This window comes from Lathyrus oleraceus, chromosome 5 (assembly GCF_024323335.1).
Source record: "Lathyrus oleraceus cultivar Zhongwan6 chromosome 5, CAAS_Psat_ZW6_1.0, whole genome shotgun sequence".
Taxonomy (NCBI): domain Eukaryota; kingdom Viridiplantae; phylum Streptophyta; class Magnoliopsida; order Fabales; family Fabaceae; genus Lathyrus; species Lathyrus oleraceus.
The window spans coordinates 228,219,638-228,236,576 of record NC_066583.1 but is presented as its reverse complement, the minus strand read 5'-3'; the positions used below and the strand labels follow the sequence as shown (position 1 = coordinate 228,236,576).

The following is a 16,939-nucleotide window of genomic DNA, read 5'->3' as shown; positions in this document are numbered from 1 at the left end:
CATTTTTCATGATTTTGAGGTGAGACCAAATGCATTGGAAAGGTTAAGATGTCTAATTTAAATGTTATGTTGAGCAAAATTTCAAAATCTCAAAATAAATACATGTGATAATGCAAAACATTATAGGTCACTTTGGACCAAATGCATTAAAATGTGAAAAAGTCCAACTTCAAGTGCCCATAACGTCTTCATCAAAAATCCAAATGATGCACAATTTAGGTCCAAATTGATTTCCTTGAATTGATCTACAACTTTCATGTTTAAGAGTTTGTCATTTGGAGCTTTCATAATTGAGACATAAGGGCATGAACTTTGGCCAATTTTGAAAATCTCATATATGCATGTTTTGCACCCTACACTTCACGTCCAATTTTCATCAATTTCCAAGGCCCAAATGGAGTTTTGATCAACATAACAAATGATCCTTATGCAATAAGCTTTCCAACCATTACTCATAAGGTGGTGTTTCCATTTTAGCATTTTCGAAAGCTTGAACATAATAGTGCAATTTTGGAAAATCATTTCATTTTTCCTTGCATGAGCTAATACAGTCCAATCTGCACATCCATTTTGTTTTCATCATGCATCAACTTTCAATTCCAAGTGGAATTGGGCCCTCCATGCGCCTGTGCAGGCCCATGCATGGAGGCCCTTTCCATTCATGCAAGCATTTTGATCATGCATTTCAGCTTGCTCCTCCTATAAATACAAGGCCAATGCTCTTCATTTCTTCAACCTTAAGGCGCCCCGATTGCTGCTAAACTGAAACCTCAGCCATCACTAAAGGAACTAGCTCATTTTCTTCAAATTTTTCAGATCTGAACTTTGATTTCATTGATCAATTTTCAGATCTTAAAGTTCCTAAACCTTTTTCTCCTTGATCTATAGTGTCAACTGTAAGAAATATCATCCAAGAATTGTGACTCAAAGCCTTGCAAATCAAAGGTTCATACCAACTGTTATTTTCTTCGAATCTACTTGCATAGTGCTTAATTCTCATTGTTGTTGTGTGATCTGAAGTCCTCTGCATAAAGGCAACATTGTTGTGCTTTCAATTTTTGAAAATCATGAAGTTCATATGAACACCACAGATCTTCCACTTCTGATTTCTCTCAACATAGAGATCTAGAATGGATTTGAGTGGTACAGGGGTGATGTACATCACCCCAGCTCTCGATTGATACCTAGATCGTGCCTTTTGGTTACCATTTTTTCTCTGCAACTTTTGGACATGTCCGAAACTTTGCCGGAGAAGACGGTGGCGCTGGCCACCGTCTGGTCTCCAGATTTAATCAGAACCGTCCATTCATGTTTCCAGATGCAATCACGCACGTCCAATGTTATGACTCATTTAATGGCATGGTGTATCACGTTTGACTCACGCATATGGTGAACACGCGCTTCTTAGCCGTGTGATGATCCACGTCAATTAATGAATCATCATCAGTCGGCTCACGCTTTTTCCAATTTCTATTTTCTGTTTTTTATTTCCATTTTATTATTTTAATTCCCTTTCTTTTCAAAAATTCATATCTCTCTCATTATTGGTCCAAAAATTATGGGACCAATTTCATTCTTCTCCTTTTAACTTCTACTTTCTAAAAATGATTATTAATATTTTTTATTTTATCATTTGATATTTTTTAGTAATTTTCTCTTTTCTGGTTATTTTTAATTCATTTAAAATAGTTTTTGATATCCAAAAATACAAAAATATTTTTCCAACCCCTTTGAATGATGATAGATCTATGAAAAATATTCTCATCAATTTATTAATTGATTTGAGATTTATTTGAGGTTTTAGTTCAATTAGGTTATTTTTATGCATTTTTAATTGATTTAAAATAGTTTCTGACTTCTAAAAATGCTGAAATTTTTTGTCAAACTTTGTTTGACCTTGTTGAACTTGGGATAATTTATTTGGACTTTTCAAAGTTGATTTGAAGTAAGTTTGAAGTTTGACCTTTCTTTTTATTTTAATTCAAGTTTTATTTTAATATTAAAAAAATACCAAAAATATTTTATTTGTTTCTTGACTTCTAATCTTCATTTTGCTTCTGTTTTCTATTGTTTGACCTTGATCTTCTCTATCTTTGGTCAATACTTGTTGGTTATCTCATTCCATTTCCATTAATGCACTTTAATTCTTCATCTTCTTCTTCTTCTTCTTCTTCTTCTTCTTCTTTTCTTTTTTTGATCAATGAGTTAAAGATTGGTGGTTAGCATTGATACATGGAGGTTTAATCTTCCTTGATTCAAGTTTAATTCATTTTGATCATGGATCAAGTGAATGGATTTGCATTAAGGATAGGTTGCTTCATAAATCATGCAAAGAACCTAAATCAATACAAGATCATTTCTCATCTCCTTTTTGGCATGGCAAGTTGTTGGAGTTTGATTCACTAATCAAAATCTCTAACTTGTGTTGTTGCCTACATTATTATTGACCGGCCTCAGATAGTTGTGACTTCTACATAAGTCCAATTACGATTGCTTAACATAGCGCTAAATTTGCCTTATGGCACACTAACTCTAACACTAACCATTAACCATTAACATTTACTTCTTGCTCTTTACAGTTATGCGATTTACTATTCTTGTACATATTATTCATTTGCTTTTCCCCTTTGCTCATTTGAGCACATGTTTATGTTAATGCAATTTGCCTTTTGCTCACTTGAGCACATAATTGTGTATATTATTATTGTGCTTGTGTTTTGTTTTGATTGTTGTGGACCAAATGCAAAAATGGACAAATGGACTTAGTTTCTAGGACATTCCCTATGCAAAATTGGAGTAAAAAGACCTTAATGTTGAAGATGGATTAGAAGGACCAAACCTCTAAACTCGCTCTTGTCCATTCTTGATTTGCTTCATAGAACTCTTTGATGTGTGTGCTCTTTGTGCTAGGGAATCCTATGTGAGCCAAATTGAAGAATCATTGCCATGTTCATCCAAAGTGAAAGATACAAGAGACATTGGGGATCTTCTAAATAGCATGTTTGATTGTGTTGATTGCTTGAGCTTACACTTATTTTGCTTACATATTCCAAAGGACGGGAGCTACTTGGATCATCAATATGATCTCAAGAGAGGAACTCCATTTGTGGTCTTGTTTCTTATCCCTCATCTCTTGTATGATTAGGACTTTAGCCATTCTTCTTCTTCCCTCCACTCTAACCCAAGCCAAAGCTTTTGTGCAAACATTTAACATTTGTTTTCAATATTAGAAACCTAAGCCTTATGCTTTTGATTTTCAAACTTTCTTTTCATAACACTTATTTTGAATTAAATCTTTAAGTCAACTTTGACCATGTTTTGTAAATACTTTTCATTGATAAATATAACTCATTCAAATACTTTTTTTTGTGGTTTCAATGGCAACTCCCTTAATCAAAAACCTTTCATAACCTTTAGCTATTAGGTTTGAGTTATCCTTGAGGTAGATGTAATACTCACCTATATCCTTAGTGATGAACAATGAGTCTTCCATGCTTATTATAGGGTTAACCCCTCACTAGCATGTTGAAGCTATCCTCACATGGTGGATTTGTGGTTTTAGGTTGACTTTTCTCCCTTGGATAACAAAAGACCTTAAGGCTTTTGGACCAATCAATTCACCAACTCATTTTGAGACTTTTACCCCGAACTACGAGGTTTTGATCCTAATCTTTTTAAGATGGTACGTAGGCAATGTATTTATCCATCCAAACACAAAATGTAAATAACTTGTATATTCTCTTCTTATCTCTTCAATCGTGTTTGCACAAACAAATTTTCACAAAATACCAACCTTACAACAAGTGTGAAAAGGGCTCCCTAGGTGTACCTAGGATGTTTTGGGTGCTTAAAACCTTCCAATTGCATAACCAACCCCCTTACCCCGATCTCTGACATTTTTACTAGTTTTTGATTCGATAAAACTTTTAGGTTTTTGTTCGCTTTCTAACCATTCCTTTGGATAAATAGAAGTGCGATGGCGACTCGATTTGTATGGTTTACCTTGGATTTAGTCAATATCTCTAATGGTAACAAATACCTAGTGGGTTTTGCCTATTTTTAATATTTTGTTGTATTGTTGTGTATATTATTTTGTGACATATTTTTGTGCAATTTGGGATTACTGTATTGTATGTAATGATTGAATTGCTTGAATATTAATTCCTTGTATGCTTGGTGATCTTTGTGAGATGAGTTCTATACCCGAACTCGAGTGCACTTAGGATAGGAGAATGGCATAGTCTTGTTGACTTGTGTGGAGTTATTCCTTAGCAAGTTGACTTGCAAGCCCATTCACTTGGTGGAGGTCATGTTGGGATCAATAATGTCACACGAGTAGTCGTGGTTAGACATTACTCTTTCCAATATAGACCTTAGAAGCCAAGGACCTTAGTTTACCAAGCCCATCTTGGCCTATTTTTAGGATGTAGTGCGAAAGTCGTTCAAGTGTAAGATTTGATACGATTGTTACTCGATACTACACTCATAAGAGTCTCTCTTGAGAATATTTTTGGAATACGAGTAGTCGTTTCTCCGATAATATCCGAAAGATGGGATGATGACTATGGGAACCTCTTGTAGAACATGTTTGGCAGGTTTAAACCCTAGTACACTCCCTTTGGGTGGTTTTTAACCGAGACTCCATGCTCGTGACTTGCAACAAACCCTTGATTCATGGTTGATCCATTCTTGTGTCCTTAATATCAATGGAACTTGGGTGTTGATAAAGTGTAAATCATAATCCACCAAAATGGATGGTTGATATTAAGGATGACATGATCCATCCCATGACCTTTGTTTGGTGTGCTTTGCTTGATCCTTGAGTGTGATTGTTGCATTCATGCATTCATGCACCCATTTGCATCCATATCATCAACAATGAGAAAATTTTCAAGGAACTTAAGAGGTCTATTTGCAAACTTTCAGACATGGAAAGACAAAGAAGGAATACAAAGAAGTACAGTTTCAGACAACCCGACTTGAAAGAGCTAAGGAGTTTGACATCCTATGTATTAGATCCCTTGGGGTTCAAGGCTCGTTATGGGAAGCTTCTATCTGTTTTGACTACTCAAGTGCACGAAGGATTGATGAGTGTATTGGTGCAGTTTTATGATCCCTTGTACCGTTGCTTCGCATTTCCGGATTTCCAGCTTTTGCCTACGCTTGAGGAGTGTGCCTGTCTTGTGGGTATACCTATCCTAGATCAGTTGCCGTTCAGTGGCTTAGAGAGGGTTCCTACTTCTCAAGAGATAGCTGATATGTTGCATATAGATAAATCTCTGGTTGGTGCTCATATGACTACCAAAGGTGGAATTCAAGGTCTTCCTTCTGAGTTCCTCATTGCTCAAGCTATTATGTATGGGAAGGCCATGAGTGAGGACGCCTTTGAGGCCATATTTGTACTTCTCATCTATGGGCTAGTGTTATTCCCCAACATCGACAAGTTTGTGGATGTGAACACTATTAGGATTTTCCCTACTCTTAATCCCGTTCCGACTCTGTTTGGTGACACTTACTTTTTTTTGCATATGAGGAATGCAAAGGGTGGTGGTACCGTTGTGTGCTGTTTGCCTCTGTTGTACAAGTGGTTTATTTCGCACTTGCCACAGACGGTCGCCTTCAAGGAGAACAAAGGATGTCTACGATGGTCCACGAGACTTATGTCTCTCGCTAATGATGATATCTTTTGGTACAACCGTGTATATGATGGTGTGCAGATTATCGACTCTTGTGGTGAATTCTTCAATGTGCCTCTTCTTGGTAGATGTGGTGGGATTAACTATAACTCTATTTTGGCATGTCGTCAGCTTGGGTTCCCCCTAAAGGATAAACCTAATAACATTCTGTTAGAGTGTGTGTTCTTTCAGGAGGGTAAAGATCCCCAAGGCTTGAAGGGCAGGATGGTCCACGCTTGGCGCAAGATCCATAAGAAGTGAAGGAAAGAGCTTGGTCCAAAGAACTATATCGCTTTGGAACCCTATACCTCTTGGGTTAGGAGGAGAGCTTCTGAGTACCTCATGCCTTATGAGTATCCAAAACCTACACCTTTGGTTGTGGCTGGGCCTTCAACCCTCCCTGACCAAGGAGTAGAGGAGTTGAGAGACGAAGACCATTCGCGTGCCTGGATCCGTGAACGAGAGGAGTTGCTTCAGCAGATCAGAGAGAAGGATGCTTTGATAGAGTTCCTTGAGCACAAGGTTATTGATGAGCCTGATGATGCATTGAATTCTCTACTTCCTCGGTCTTCCAAGTTTTGGAAGAGGAAGTATGATCGACTCGCCAAAGAGAAGGCGGATATGGAGGCAGCCTACGAGAGGGAGGTGAAGAGGCTTCGTGCAGCTTATCTTCCAGTGTCCAGAGCTTTAGATGATTGTTTCTAGGGTTCCATAGGATGTTCATTTTCCTTCTCTCTTGTATTGAATTTGGTTACCAAGACTGTACTTCTTTGGTGTAAAAATATTTCCAAAATTATGTGATGTGATATTTCCATATGTGATAAATGTTTAATATTTCCAATATTTGCGAATATGACTCTAAAGTTCCTCTGATATAAAAATTAAATCATATGCATTGCATGCATCATGTGCATAAGCCGGTTTTGCTCCAGGCTTCTTGTTCTATGGTCTAACTTTGTGTTCTTCATTTATTTTGAAGACAAGCTGACTCACCGGTACTACACCCGAGCCAACGCATTAAGACTAATGGATCATTTGGAGCAACAGAACTGTGAACTCAAGGAGGAAGTAGCCAGATTGACTGCCCTGATGGAGTCATTCATGGCTGCCCAGAGCCAGTCGTCTCTGACACCTTCAACTCCTCCCAAGAGGACAGTCATCTCCGAGATTGCCTCTTCAACTGTGCCTGCGGCCAACGCCCACTTTGCACCAACAGCTATGCCAGCCGGGTTTCCTTGGGGGATGCCTCCCAACTTCATGCCTGAGGGTCCTGCACCCACCTTTGCTTCTCTGCCGGCATCTAGCCCGGTCCTTGCTGTTCCTCCTCCTGTCGTGCATACTATGCCTAGAGTAGACAACACCATCTATCATTCTGAGCCGTATGAGGGCCCAAATGTCTATGAAAAGATGGATGCTATGAATGATCAATTTCTAGAGCTCCGCAAGGAATTGAAAACTCTCCGAGGAAATGACCTCTTCGGTAAGTCTGCTGCTGAACTCTGCTTGGTCCCCAACGTCAAAATCCCTGTAAAGTTCAAGGTACCTGACTTTGAAAAGTACAAGGGAAATACTTGCCCTCTCAGCCACCTGGTTATGTATGCCAGAAAGATGTCGAATCAGACCGACAATGATCAACTTCTCATTCACTACTTCCAGGACAGTTTGTCCGGTGCTGCCCTAAGATGGTATATGGGCTTGGACAACATGAACATCTGATCCTTCAATGACCTTGGCGAGGCCTTCGTCAAGCAATACAAGTATAACATGGATATGGCTCCCGATAGGGATCAATTGAGAGCCATGTCCCAGAAGGACAAAGAAACTTTTAAAGAGTACGCCCAGAGGTGGCGAGAGTTAGCAACACAGATTGTACCCTCGCTGGAGGAGAAAGAAATGACCAAGATATTTCTAAAGACCTTGAGTTCTTTTTATTACGAGCGGATAATTGCCAGCGCTCCTTCTGACTTCACCGAGATGGTGAACATGGGGATGCGTCTGGAAGAAGGAGTCAAGGAAGGGCGCCTGACCAGAGAAGAAGGCTCTTCTGCCAAACGGTATGGGACGTTTGGAAAGAAGAAAGATGGCGAGGCACATGCTGTGACCTCCCATGCTAAATCTAGAAGACCCTCAGTAAGGAGGAAGACCATGCGTCCTGCCGGTAACCAACATCAGGTGGCTCACATAGCACCTGTTTTCAGAGATAATCAGCAATATCAGCATCACAATAATAATCAGCAACTACAACATCCTCAATATCAACAACAACAACACCGTCCTCAACAGCAGGCCTACCAACCTCGAAACAATAATCAAGCCAGTACAAGCTATGAGAGGAAGAAGGTCACCTTCGACCCTATTCCCCTGACCTATGCCGAATTGTATCCCTTCTTGATAGAGAGGAAATTGATTACTCCACGAGACCCACCGGCTATACCTACCCACCCTCAGTGGTGGTATAAGCCGGTGCTCCCGAACATGATGTGGAAAATTGTTACCCACTGAAGACCAAGGTTCAAGACCTTATGAGATGTGGTATTCTGTGTTTCGAGGACGTAGGTCCTAATGTGAAGAAGAACCCATTGCCCGAACATGGGAAATCCTTCGTCAACATGGTCCAGGGCTGTCCTGGTAAATATAAAGTCAAATATGTCAGCCATATTCGACAATCTCTGGTCGAGATGCACAGACTGCTGTGTGAGTACAGTCATTACGAGCATGACCACGACAGATGCCGAGTCTGCACTGTCAATCAAAGAGGATGTTGCCAAGTCCGCAAAGATATCCAAGAAATGCTGGATGAAGGAGTCATTGAGATACTTCAGAATCGAAATGTTGATGAGGATGATGATAAAGTCAATGTAATATCTTCAGTATTTCGGATCCCTGAGCCCGTTGTCATCAGGTATGATGGCAGCAAGCAGAAGGTTTCTCCCTCTTAGATTATTAAACCAGCTGGCCCTGTGCCATACTCTTATGATAAACCGGTTCCCTATCGCTACAATGTTGTGGCATTGGAGGATGGGAATGAGGTCCCCCTGCCCTCTACCTCTGTTGTTAATATTGCCGACGTCAGTGGCCTGACCCGTAGCGGTCGTGTTTTCTCGACTCCGCCAAAACCCCAAGCTGACAATCGAAGGGCTGATGTTGCCGATTATGCTGAACGCCCGATTGGGACTGCTGTGAATGCTCCGAATCCGGCACTTGTTGCCACTAAACCTACCTCTGTTATGAAAACTCCAGTCTCTGTTGGCCAGAGTGGCAATACGAAAGAAGACTGTGATGAGATGCTGAGGCTCATCAAAAGGAGTGAATACAACGTTGTAGATCAGCTTCTACAAACGCCATCAAAGATCTCTATAGTGTCTTTGTTGATGAATTCAAAACCACGCCGAGAAGCTCTGCAGAAGGTGTTAGACGTGGCTGTAAGACCCTAATTTTGTCCCTAAGATCCCTCATGGCATCATAACATTTCATTTGCATAACCTCAAGGATCATAAGCATCTTGGTTCCCTTTGCCTTTGGGTGGGATCCCTTAGGAGTGGTTTGAGATCACCAAGCATGTTTGAATTGTATATTATTGCTTTTCTCATTTTTTTTATTATTAACTCAAAAGCACAAAAATATGTCACTAACATTTCTTATTTGTAGCTTGAGCAGTCACAAGATCCAAAGCTTCTAGGAGATCTTTTGTGCAATGATATGGTTAATTTAAGATGAAAGCAAGCATGGTAATGGTTCCCAAAGCTCTCATCCATCAAATATGCCTCCCAAGTATTTCAATTCATCATTTTGATAAAAGCAAGTCAAAGGGTTTGAGGCTTGTCTCCCAAGGAAACCCTAATTCATTTGGTCGTCAACTGTGCCTTGCTCATGAAGCAACCTCAACCCATGGTCAAATACAATCAAGGTAAGTTATTTAATTCATCATTTCATGCATATTTAAACTTATTTGAGTGTCCTAAATCATCAATTCATCAAGATATGAGTTATGGACTTGAGAAGTTGATCAGTCAATTCATCTGACTATTTTGAAATACACTAAGACCTAACTTTCTATGTGTTGGTCAAATGGAGATGGCTCCAAGATAAAAAATGTTCTTAAGGACAATATAAACAACTTTCATGTTCATCCAAATTTTATTTGAAGCTTGGAAGGTCATCATCCATTCTAAGACATTATAGGTCATTTTGACTGAAACCCTAATTTTGGGTCAACTTCCCAAGAACATAACTCATTCATTTTTCATTATTTTGAGGTGAGACTTAATACATTGGAAATATTATTATGTCTACTTAAAATGTTATGTTGAGAAAAATTGCAAAATCTCAAAAGAAATACATGTGACAATGCAAAACATTATAGGTCACTTTGGACCAAATGCATTGAAATGTGAAAAAGTCCAACTTCAAGTGCCCATAACGTCTTCATCAAAAATCCAAATGATGCAAAACTTAAGTCCAAATTGATTGTGTTGAAACGATCTACAACTTTCATGTTGAAGATTTTATCATTTGAAGCATGCATCACTGAAACAGAAGGGCTTGAACATTGGCCAAATTTGGAAACTTCACAAATGCATGTTTTGCACCCTACACTTCAAGCTCAAATTTCATTAATTTCCAAGGCCCAATTGGAGTTTTGATCAACATAGCATTTGTTCCTTATGCAAGAAGCTTTCTAACCATTACTCATAAGGTTGCATTTGGAGTTTGGAAGCATCATTTTCGAAGGCATGAAGAATTAAGTGCATTTTGTGAAATTCATTTCAAACACATTGCATGAGCTGTTAACATTTAATCAGCACGTCTATTTCTCATTTGATGATGTATAGCAATCCATTCCAATCAGAATTGGGCCCTCCATGCGCCTGTACAAGCCCATGCATGGAGGCCCTCTTCTCCCATGCACACTTTGTTCATTGCATTTCAGATGGTTTTGGATATAAATACAAGTGCTATGCTCTTCAATTCTTCAACCTAATGGCGCCTAAATCCCTGCTGAATTGAATCCCCACCCATACCAAAGGAACAAACTTCATTTTTCTCTAAAATTTTCAGATCTGAAATTCAATTGCATTGATTGATTTTTAAGATCTAAAGTTCCTAGACCTCTTCACCTTGATCCATTGAAGCTTCTGTTTGCAAAAGGAACCAAAGAGAGTGACTCAATTCTTCACAATCCAAAGGTTTTGCTCAACTGAATTTTGCTTCGAATCTCATCATACATTGCTCCATTTGCCTTGATCTTGTGTTGTCTCAAGTCCTCTGTCTAGAGGCATCATTATTGTGTTCTTAATTGTTGAATTTTGATGTGTTGTGTTACTCTTGGTGTGGGGTAGTTGCCTTAGAATTATAGAAATTGAGATATTGGGGGGTGTATGAGCAAAAATATAGAAAATATGGTATGGTGAGTAAAACTAATTAATTATATTAGTTATTATTTAGTTAATTAGTTAATATTAGTTGAATATTAATTTTATTAGTTAATTGAGTGGGTTAATATTATTATTATTATTATTTAATAGGTGGAAATTAGTGATAATAGTAATAAGTTAATAAAATAATAAGAGGTGATTATTATTTAGATTAAATAATTAGGGGATTTTTATTTGTTATTATTTTATTTAATGGAATTAATAATAATAATAATAAGAGTTATAATAAAAATAGAAAAGGGGATAGTGAGATAGAAACAAAGAACACGTAACAATTGGGAGAAAAGAGAAGAAACTGGGAAAGGGAGAAGAAGGGGTTGGGACTCAAGAGGAGAATTTACAATTGTTGAAGGTCAAAGAATCAATTGCTAGAAAGTCTAAGGTAAAGGTGGGGCTCAGATTATCTAAGGGTTAACATGATGATGGTTGGTAGATCATGCCATGTAGGTTTTGTGCTCTTCGTCTCTATATTCATGATCATTGTGATAATTGGTAATTGTTGAATTGATCAATTACTTATTAAATTGTATGTGTGTTGTATGATAATGTTATGACTGATGTAGGAATGATGAATTATTGTGATTGTTGTTTTTGGAATCATAAAATTTTGTTGGATTGTATGATGTCAACGTTGTGCGATTGATGTTGTTTTGGGTCAGAGTCGGAACTGAGTTATGAATGTTTTCAGTGTAAATAAGTTGGGGTTTTGAACTTTAGAAAAGTGTTTTTTCGTGTTAAAATATGGTATAAATAATTTGTAAGAAAATGAGGTTTTGGGATGAATTTTAAGTGATTTTCATTTTGAAAAAGTTGCAGAAAAATGCTTCTGCAACAGTTTAATCGGTTACCAGAAATGGAGAAAAACTTTAAAAATTCATAACTTTTGTTCTGAGTGTCCGATTGGAGTGTCGTTATCAGATGTGATGGTAACAAATTGGTGGCTTTGATCCTAGGATGTGAGGATCGAAGCGGTGAACCTGCGTGTTCACGTATTGGTATCACACGTATTGAGTCGAGTTGTTGAGTCTCATTGCATTGTATATTGGTTGAATTTGTTATTGTGTTGGATGGTTGATTATGTTGTTATTATGTCAAATGGTTTTTATGTTGTTGTTATGTTAGATGGTTGTTATCCGGTTTAGATAATTGTTGTGTTGTTATTCTGTACGGATAGTTGTGATGTTTCTATTATGTATGGATACATATTATATCGATTCTATGGAATTGTGTTATGGAATGGATGATGTGCATGTGATAATATGATGCTTACTTATTATCATGATTTCCTTTATATTTTATGATATCTCACCCCTTCTGTTTGAATGTTGCCTCCACGTGGGTAACGTGCAAATAATTCGCAGTACGAGCTCAGATGTGAGTGGAAGATGAAGTCTTCCATTTTATTTTAGTGTCGGTGTCTGCTCTGATGTGTAACACTGGGGAATTTGGAACGTGTCTTTTGTTATGTTTTAACATTTCTTATAATGACATGTTATGTTGATGTTGGATATGTGAGTTAACTATTTGTTATTGTTGTTCCACTGCTATTTAATAAAAGTTAACATTCAGACATGTAATTATTACTACTATTTTTATAACTGTCAAGTGTTACATGTCTTTTCGGTTGAGCAGGTTGACTGTATTATGTAGTGTAGCATCCTAAATTGCATGTTAAATTTTTTACTCTGATAAATGTTTTAAATTTATACGGGGGAAGATTTAGGGTGTTACATAGTGGTATCAGAGCAGGTCGGTCTGTCCGACAAAGTTGTTGAGTCGGTGTGGTGTGATAGTTGAATATTGTTGATGTTGTATCTTTAACCATTATTATTGTTGGTGTGAAATAGAGAATGTCTAGAAGAAACGACGTTTCTATTGTTGCTTCTTTGTAGGTTGTTGCTCAGGCTGTGCAGAATCATCCTAATGTTGGTGGGAACGACGAGTTCTGACATTTGGGGAAGTTCCAGAAGAACAATCTGCCTACTTTCAAGGGTATGTACGATCCTGATGGAGCATAAAATTGGCTCAGGGAGAATGAGAGGATTTTCGTAGTGATGTATTTCTCTAAAGCACATAAGGTACGGTTCGGTATGCATATGTTAGCTAAGGAAGCTGATGATTGGTGGATCAACACTCGTCAGGTGTTGGATACTACAACTGATGTTGTAACTTGGGTTGTTCCATAAGGAATTTCTGAGAAAGTACTTTCCTGTGGATGTTTGTGGGAAGAAGGAGATTGAGTTTCTAGAGATGAAGCAGGGTAACTTGTCGGCTACTGAGTATGCTGCCAGGTTTGTGGAACTTGCTAAGTTCTACCCTCATTATAGTGAGGTAATTGATGAGTTCTCGAAGTGTATCAAGTTCGACAATGGTTTGCACCCTAAGATTAAGCAGGTGATTGGATACCAACAGATTAGGAGGTTTCTAGAGTCGATAAATAACTGTAGAATTTATGAGGATGGTAGTAAGGCTCGGTCGGTTCATTGCAAGGGGATGAGCGAGAGAAGAGGAAATCAGAATGTGAACCATGGGAAGCCATATAGTGCTTCAGTTAATAAAGGTAAGCAGAGTGTTGCTGAAGGTAAGAGGCCAAGTGGGGGAGATGCTCCTACTCCTCTTAAGTGTTATAGGTGCAGTGAGTTGGGTCATTGTGTCAGTGAATGCAAGAGTGATCTGAAGAACTGTTACAAGTGTAGAAAGTCAGGACATATGGTTATTGATTGCAAAAAGAATATGGTGACTTACGACAACTGTGGTGAACCATGACATATCAGTACTCATTTCTCAAAGCGTAAGAAAGCTTCAACTGGAGGAAAGGTGTTCGCTCTAACGGGGACTCGGAATTCCGATGATGATAGGTTGATCAGAGGTATATGTTATATTAATAATGTGCCTTTGATTGCTATTATCGATACTGGTGCTACTCATTCTTTTATTGCTGCTGACTATGTGAAAAGGCTAGGCCTTGTTGTGTCTTCTATTAATGGAGAAATGGTTATGGAAACTTCTGCTAAGGGTTCGGTGACTACTACTTCAGTTTGTTTGAATTGTCCTTTGTTAATCTTTGATAAAGATTTTGGCATTGATCTTATTTGCTTGCCGTTGGAGAATCTTGATGTTATCTTGGGGATGAACTGGTTGGAGTTCAATCATGTTCATATCAATTGTTATAACAAGTTGGTGCGGTTACTTACTTCTAGGGAGGAGGAAGAAGTTGGTTTCTTGTCTGCTAGAGAGTTGAATGAGCTTTTGGAAAAGGAAGCTCAGGTGTTTGCGTTGTTTGCGGCATTATCTTCTAAGATTTAGGCGGTGATTGATGAATTATAGGTAGTGCAGGATTTTCCATAGTTGTTTCCAGATGACATTTTAGATGTACCTCCAGAGAGAGAGGTGGAGTTTTCTATTGATATTTTCCCTGGTACCAGGCCTATTTCTATGGCACCATGCAGGATGTATACATCGGAGTTAGCAGAGTTGAAGAAACAATTAGAAGATCTGCAAGAGAAGATATTTGTGAGACCAAGTGTGTCGCCTTTGGGAGCTCCGGTGTTGTTGGTAAAGAAGAATGACGGTAGCATGAGGTTGTGTGTGGATTACCAACAGTTGAATAAAGTGACGATTAAGAACAAGTATCCACTTTCGAGAAAAGATGAATTGATGGATCAGTTGGTGGGTGCAAGTGTGTTTAGCAAAATTGATTTGAGGTCAAGTTACCACCATATCAGAGTGAAGGATTAAGATGTACAGAAGGCGGAGTTTAGAACTCGATATGGACACTATGAGTATTTGGTGATGTCGTTCGCTGTTTCTAATGCATCTGGAGTATTTATGGAGTACATGAATCGTATCTTTCATACTTACTTAGATCGTGTTGTTGTGGTATTGATTGATGACATTCTGATCTATTTTAAATCAAAAGAAGAACATGTTGAGCATTTGCGAGTTGTATTACAAGTGTTGAAGAAGAAGAAGAAGAAGCTTTATGCTAAGTTTTCGAAGTGTGAATTCTGGTTGAAAGAGGTTATCTTGCTTGGTCATGTTATTTCAGGTGGTGGTATTGTTGTGGATCCATCCAAGGTAGATACAGTTCTACAATGGGAGTCGGTGATAAAGATTAGAAGCTTTTGGAGCTTGGTTGGTTATTACCGCAGGTTTATTGAAGGTTTTTCCAAATTGGCACTTTCGTTAACTCAATTGACCTACAAAGGTAAATCATTTGTGTGGGACGTTCATTGTGAGAACATTTTCATAGAGCTGAAGAAAAGGTTGACTGCAACTCCGATTTTGATTTTACTTGAACTGAATGAATAATTTGTGGTATATTATGATGCGTCGTTGATGGGTTTAGGTGGTTTGCTATTGAAAAATGGAAAGGTTGTGGCTTATGCTTCACAATAATTAAGGATTCATGAGAGAAACTATCCTTCTCGTGTTTTGGAGTTGGTTGCGATGGTGTTCGTGTTGAAAATTTGGAGGCATTATCTATATGATTCCAGATTTAAAGTGTTTAGTGATCATAAGAGTTTGAAATACTTGTTTGATCAGAGGGAAATAAATATGAGATAGCGCAGATGGTTGGAATTCTTAAAGGATTATGACTTTGGCTTGAATTATCATCCTGGTAAGGCGAATGTCATGGCTGATGCTTTAAGTCGAAAGTCTTTACATATGTCTGTTGTGATGGTTAGAGAGTTAGAAATGATTGAATAGTTCAGAGACATGAGTTTGGTTTGTGAGCTGACACAGCAGAGTGTGATGTTGGGTATGCTGAAGATCAACAATTATTTTCTTAATAACATTAAAGAGAGTCAAAAGTTGGATGTCAAAGTTGGTGGACTTGATGGTTTGAAGTAATTAGACTGAAAGTAATGATTTCAAAGTGAATGAACAAGGTGTGTTGAGGTTCAGAGACAGAATTTGTATTCCTGACAAAGCTGAGTTGAAGAAGATGATTTCGGAAGAAAGTCATCGAAGTGGCTTGAGTATTCCTCCAGAAGCTACTAAGATGTATCAGAATCTGAAGAAGATCTTTTGGTAGTCTGGAATGAAACGAGACGTGGCTCAACTTGTTTATGCTTGTTTGACTTGTCAAAAGTCAAAGGTTGAACTTCAGAAACCTGTTGGGTTGATGCAGTCGTTGGATATTCCAGAATGAAAATTGGATAGAATTTCTATGTATTTTATGACAAGGTTATCGAATACTTCGAGAGGGAATGATACCATTTGGGTAATTGTTGATAGACTAACGAAGTCGGCCTATTTTATTCCGATTAACATCAAGTTTTCTATGCAGAAGTTGGCAGAGATATATATCTATGTGATTGTGAAGTTGCATGGAGTTCCATTGAGTATTGTGTCAGATAGAGATTTGAGGTTCACTTCCAGATTTTGGGAGAGTTTGCAGAAAGGTTTGGGTTCAAAGATGAGATTGAGTTCAACTTATCATCCGTAAACCGATGGTCAGACATATAGGACCATTTAGTCATTAGAGGACTTGTTGAGAGCTCTGTGTTCTCGAGCAAGGAGGTGCTTGGGGTAGTCATTTGTTGTTGATTGAGTTCACGTAAAATAACACTTTCCATTTTAGTATTGGAATGACACCTTTTGAAGCCTTGTATGGTTGAAGGTGCAAGACACATTTGTGTTGGCATGAATCTGGCGAGAGTGTAGTACTTGGAGCTGATATTGTCTAACAAACTACTAAGAAGGTGAAGTTGATTCGGGAGAAGATGAAAGCTTCGCATAGTAGGAAGAAAAGCTACCATGATAAGAGGAGAAAGAATCTTGAGTTTCAAGAGGGAGACCATGTATTCTTGAGAGTCACTCCGG

General features: G+C 38.3%; 2 protein-coding genes across 2 annotated transcripts; both read left to right on the top strand.

Moving 5' to 3' along the window:
- The first annotated feature begins 13,164 nt into the window (after window positions 1–13,164).
- Window positions 13,165–14,416, top strand: LOC127079896 (uncharacterized). The gene is made up of 3 exons (XM_051020249.1): window positions 13,165–13,188; window positions 13,298–13,846; window positions 13,901–14,416. Exons 1-3 carry the CDS (start codon window positions 13,165–13,167, stop codon window positions 14,414–14,416), a joined length of 1,089 nt encoding a protein of 362 aa, XP_050876206.1.
- A 486-nt stretch (window positions 14,417–14,902) lies between these two features.
- On the top strand, window positions 14,903–15,421 carry LOC127079894 (uncharacterized mitochondrial protein AtMg00860-like). Its single transcript, XM_051020248.1, has one exon. The coding sequence runs from the start codon at window positions 14,903–14,905 to the stop codon at window positions 15,419–15,421; it is 519 nt and encodes a 172-aa protein (XP_050876205.1).
- Window positions 15,422–16,939: the final 1,518 nt, after the last annotated feature.

What these genes read in the sequence shown, in the direction of transcription:
- LOC127079896 (XM_051020249.1), top strand. Translation starts at nt 13,165, where the DNA reads ATGTATTTCTCTAAAGCACATAAG. An exon ending in ATTTCTCTAAAGCACATAAG is followed by an intron (nt 13,189 to 13,297) that starts GTACGGTTCGGT and finishes TTGTTCCATAAG; the next exon opens with GAATTTCTGAGAAAGTACTT. An exon ending in TTGATTGCAAAAAGAATATG is followed by an intron (nt 13,847 to 13,900) that starts GTGACTTACGAC and finishes CATTTCTCAAAG; the next exon opens with CGTAAGAAAGCTTCAACTGG.
- LOC127079894 (XM_051020248.1), top strand. Translation starts at nt 14,903, where the DNA reads ATGTCGTTCGCTGTTTCTAATGCATCTGGAGTATTTATGGAGTACATG.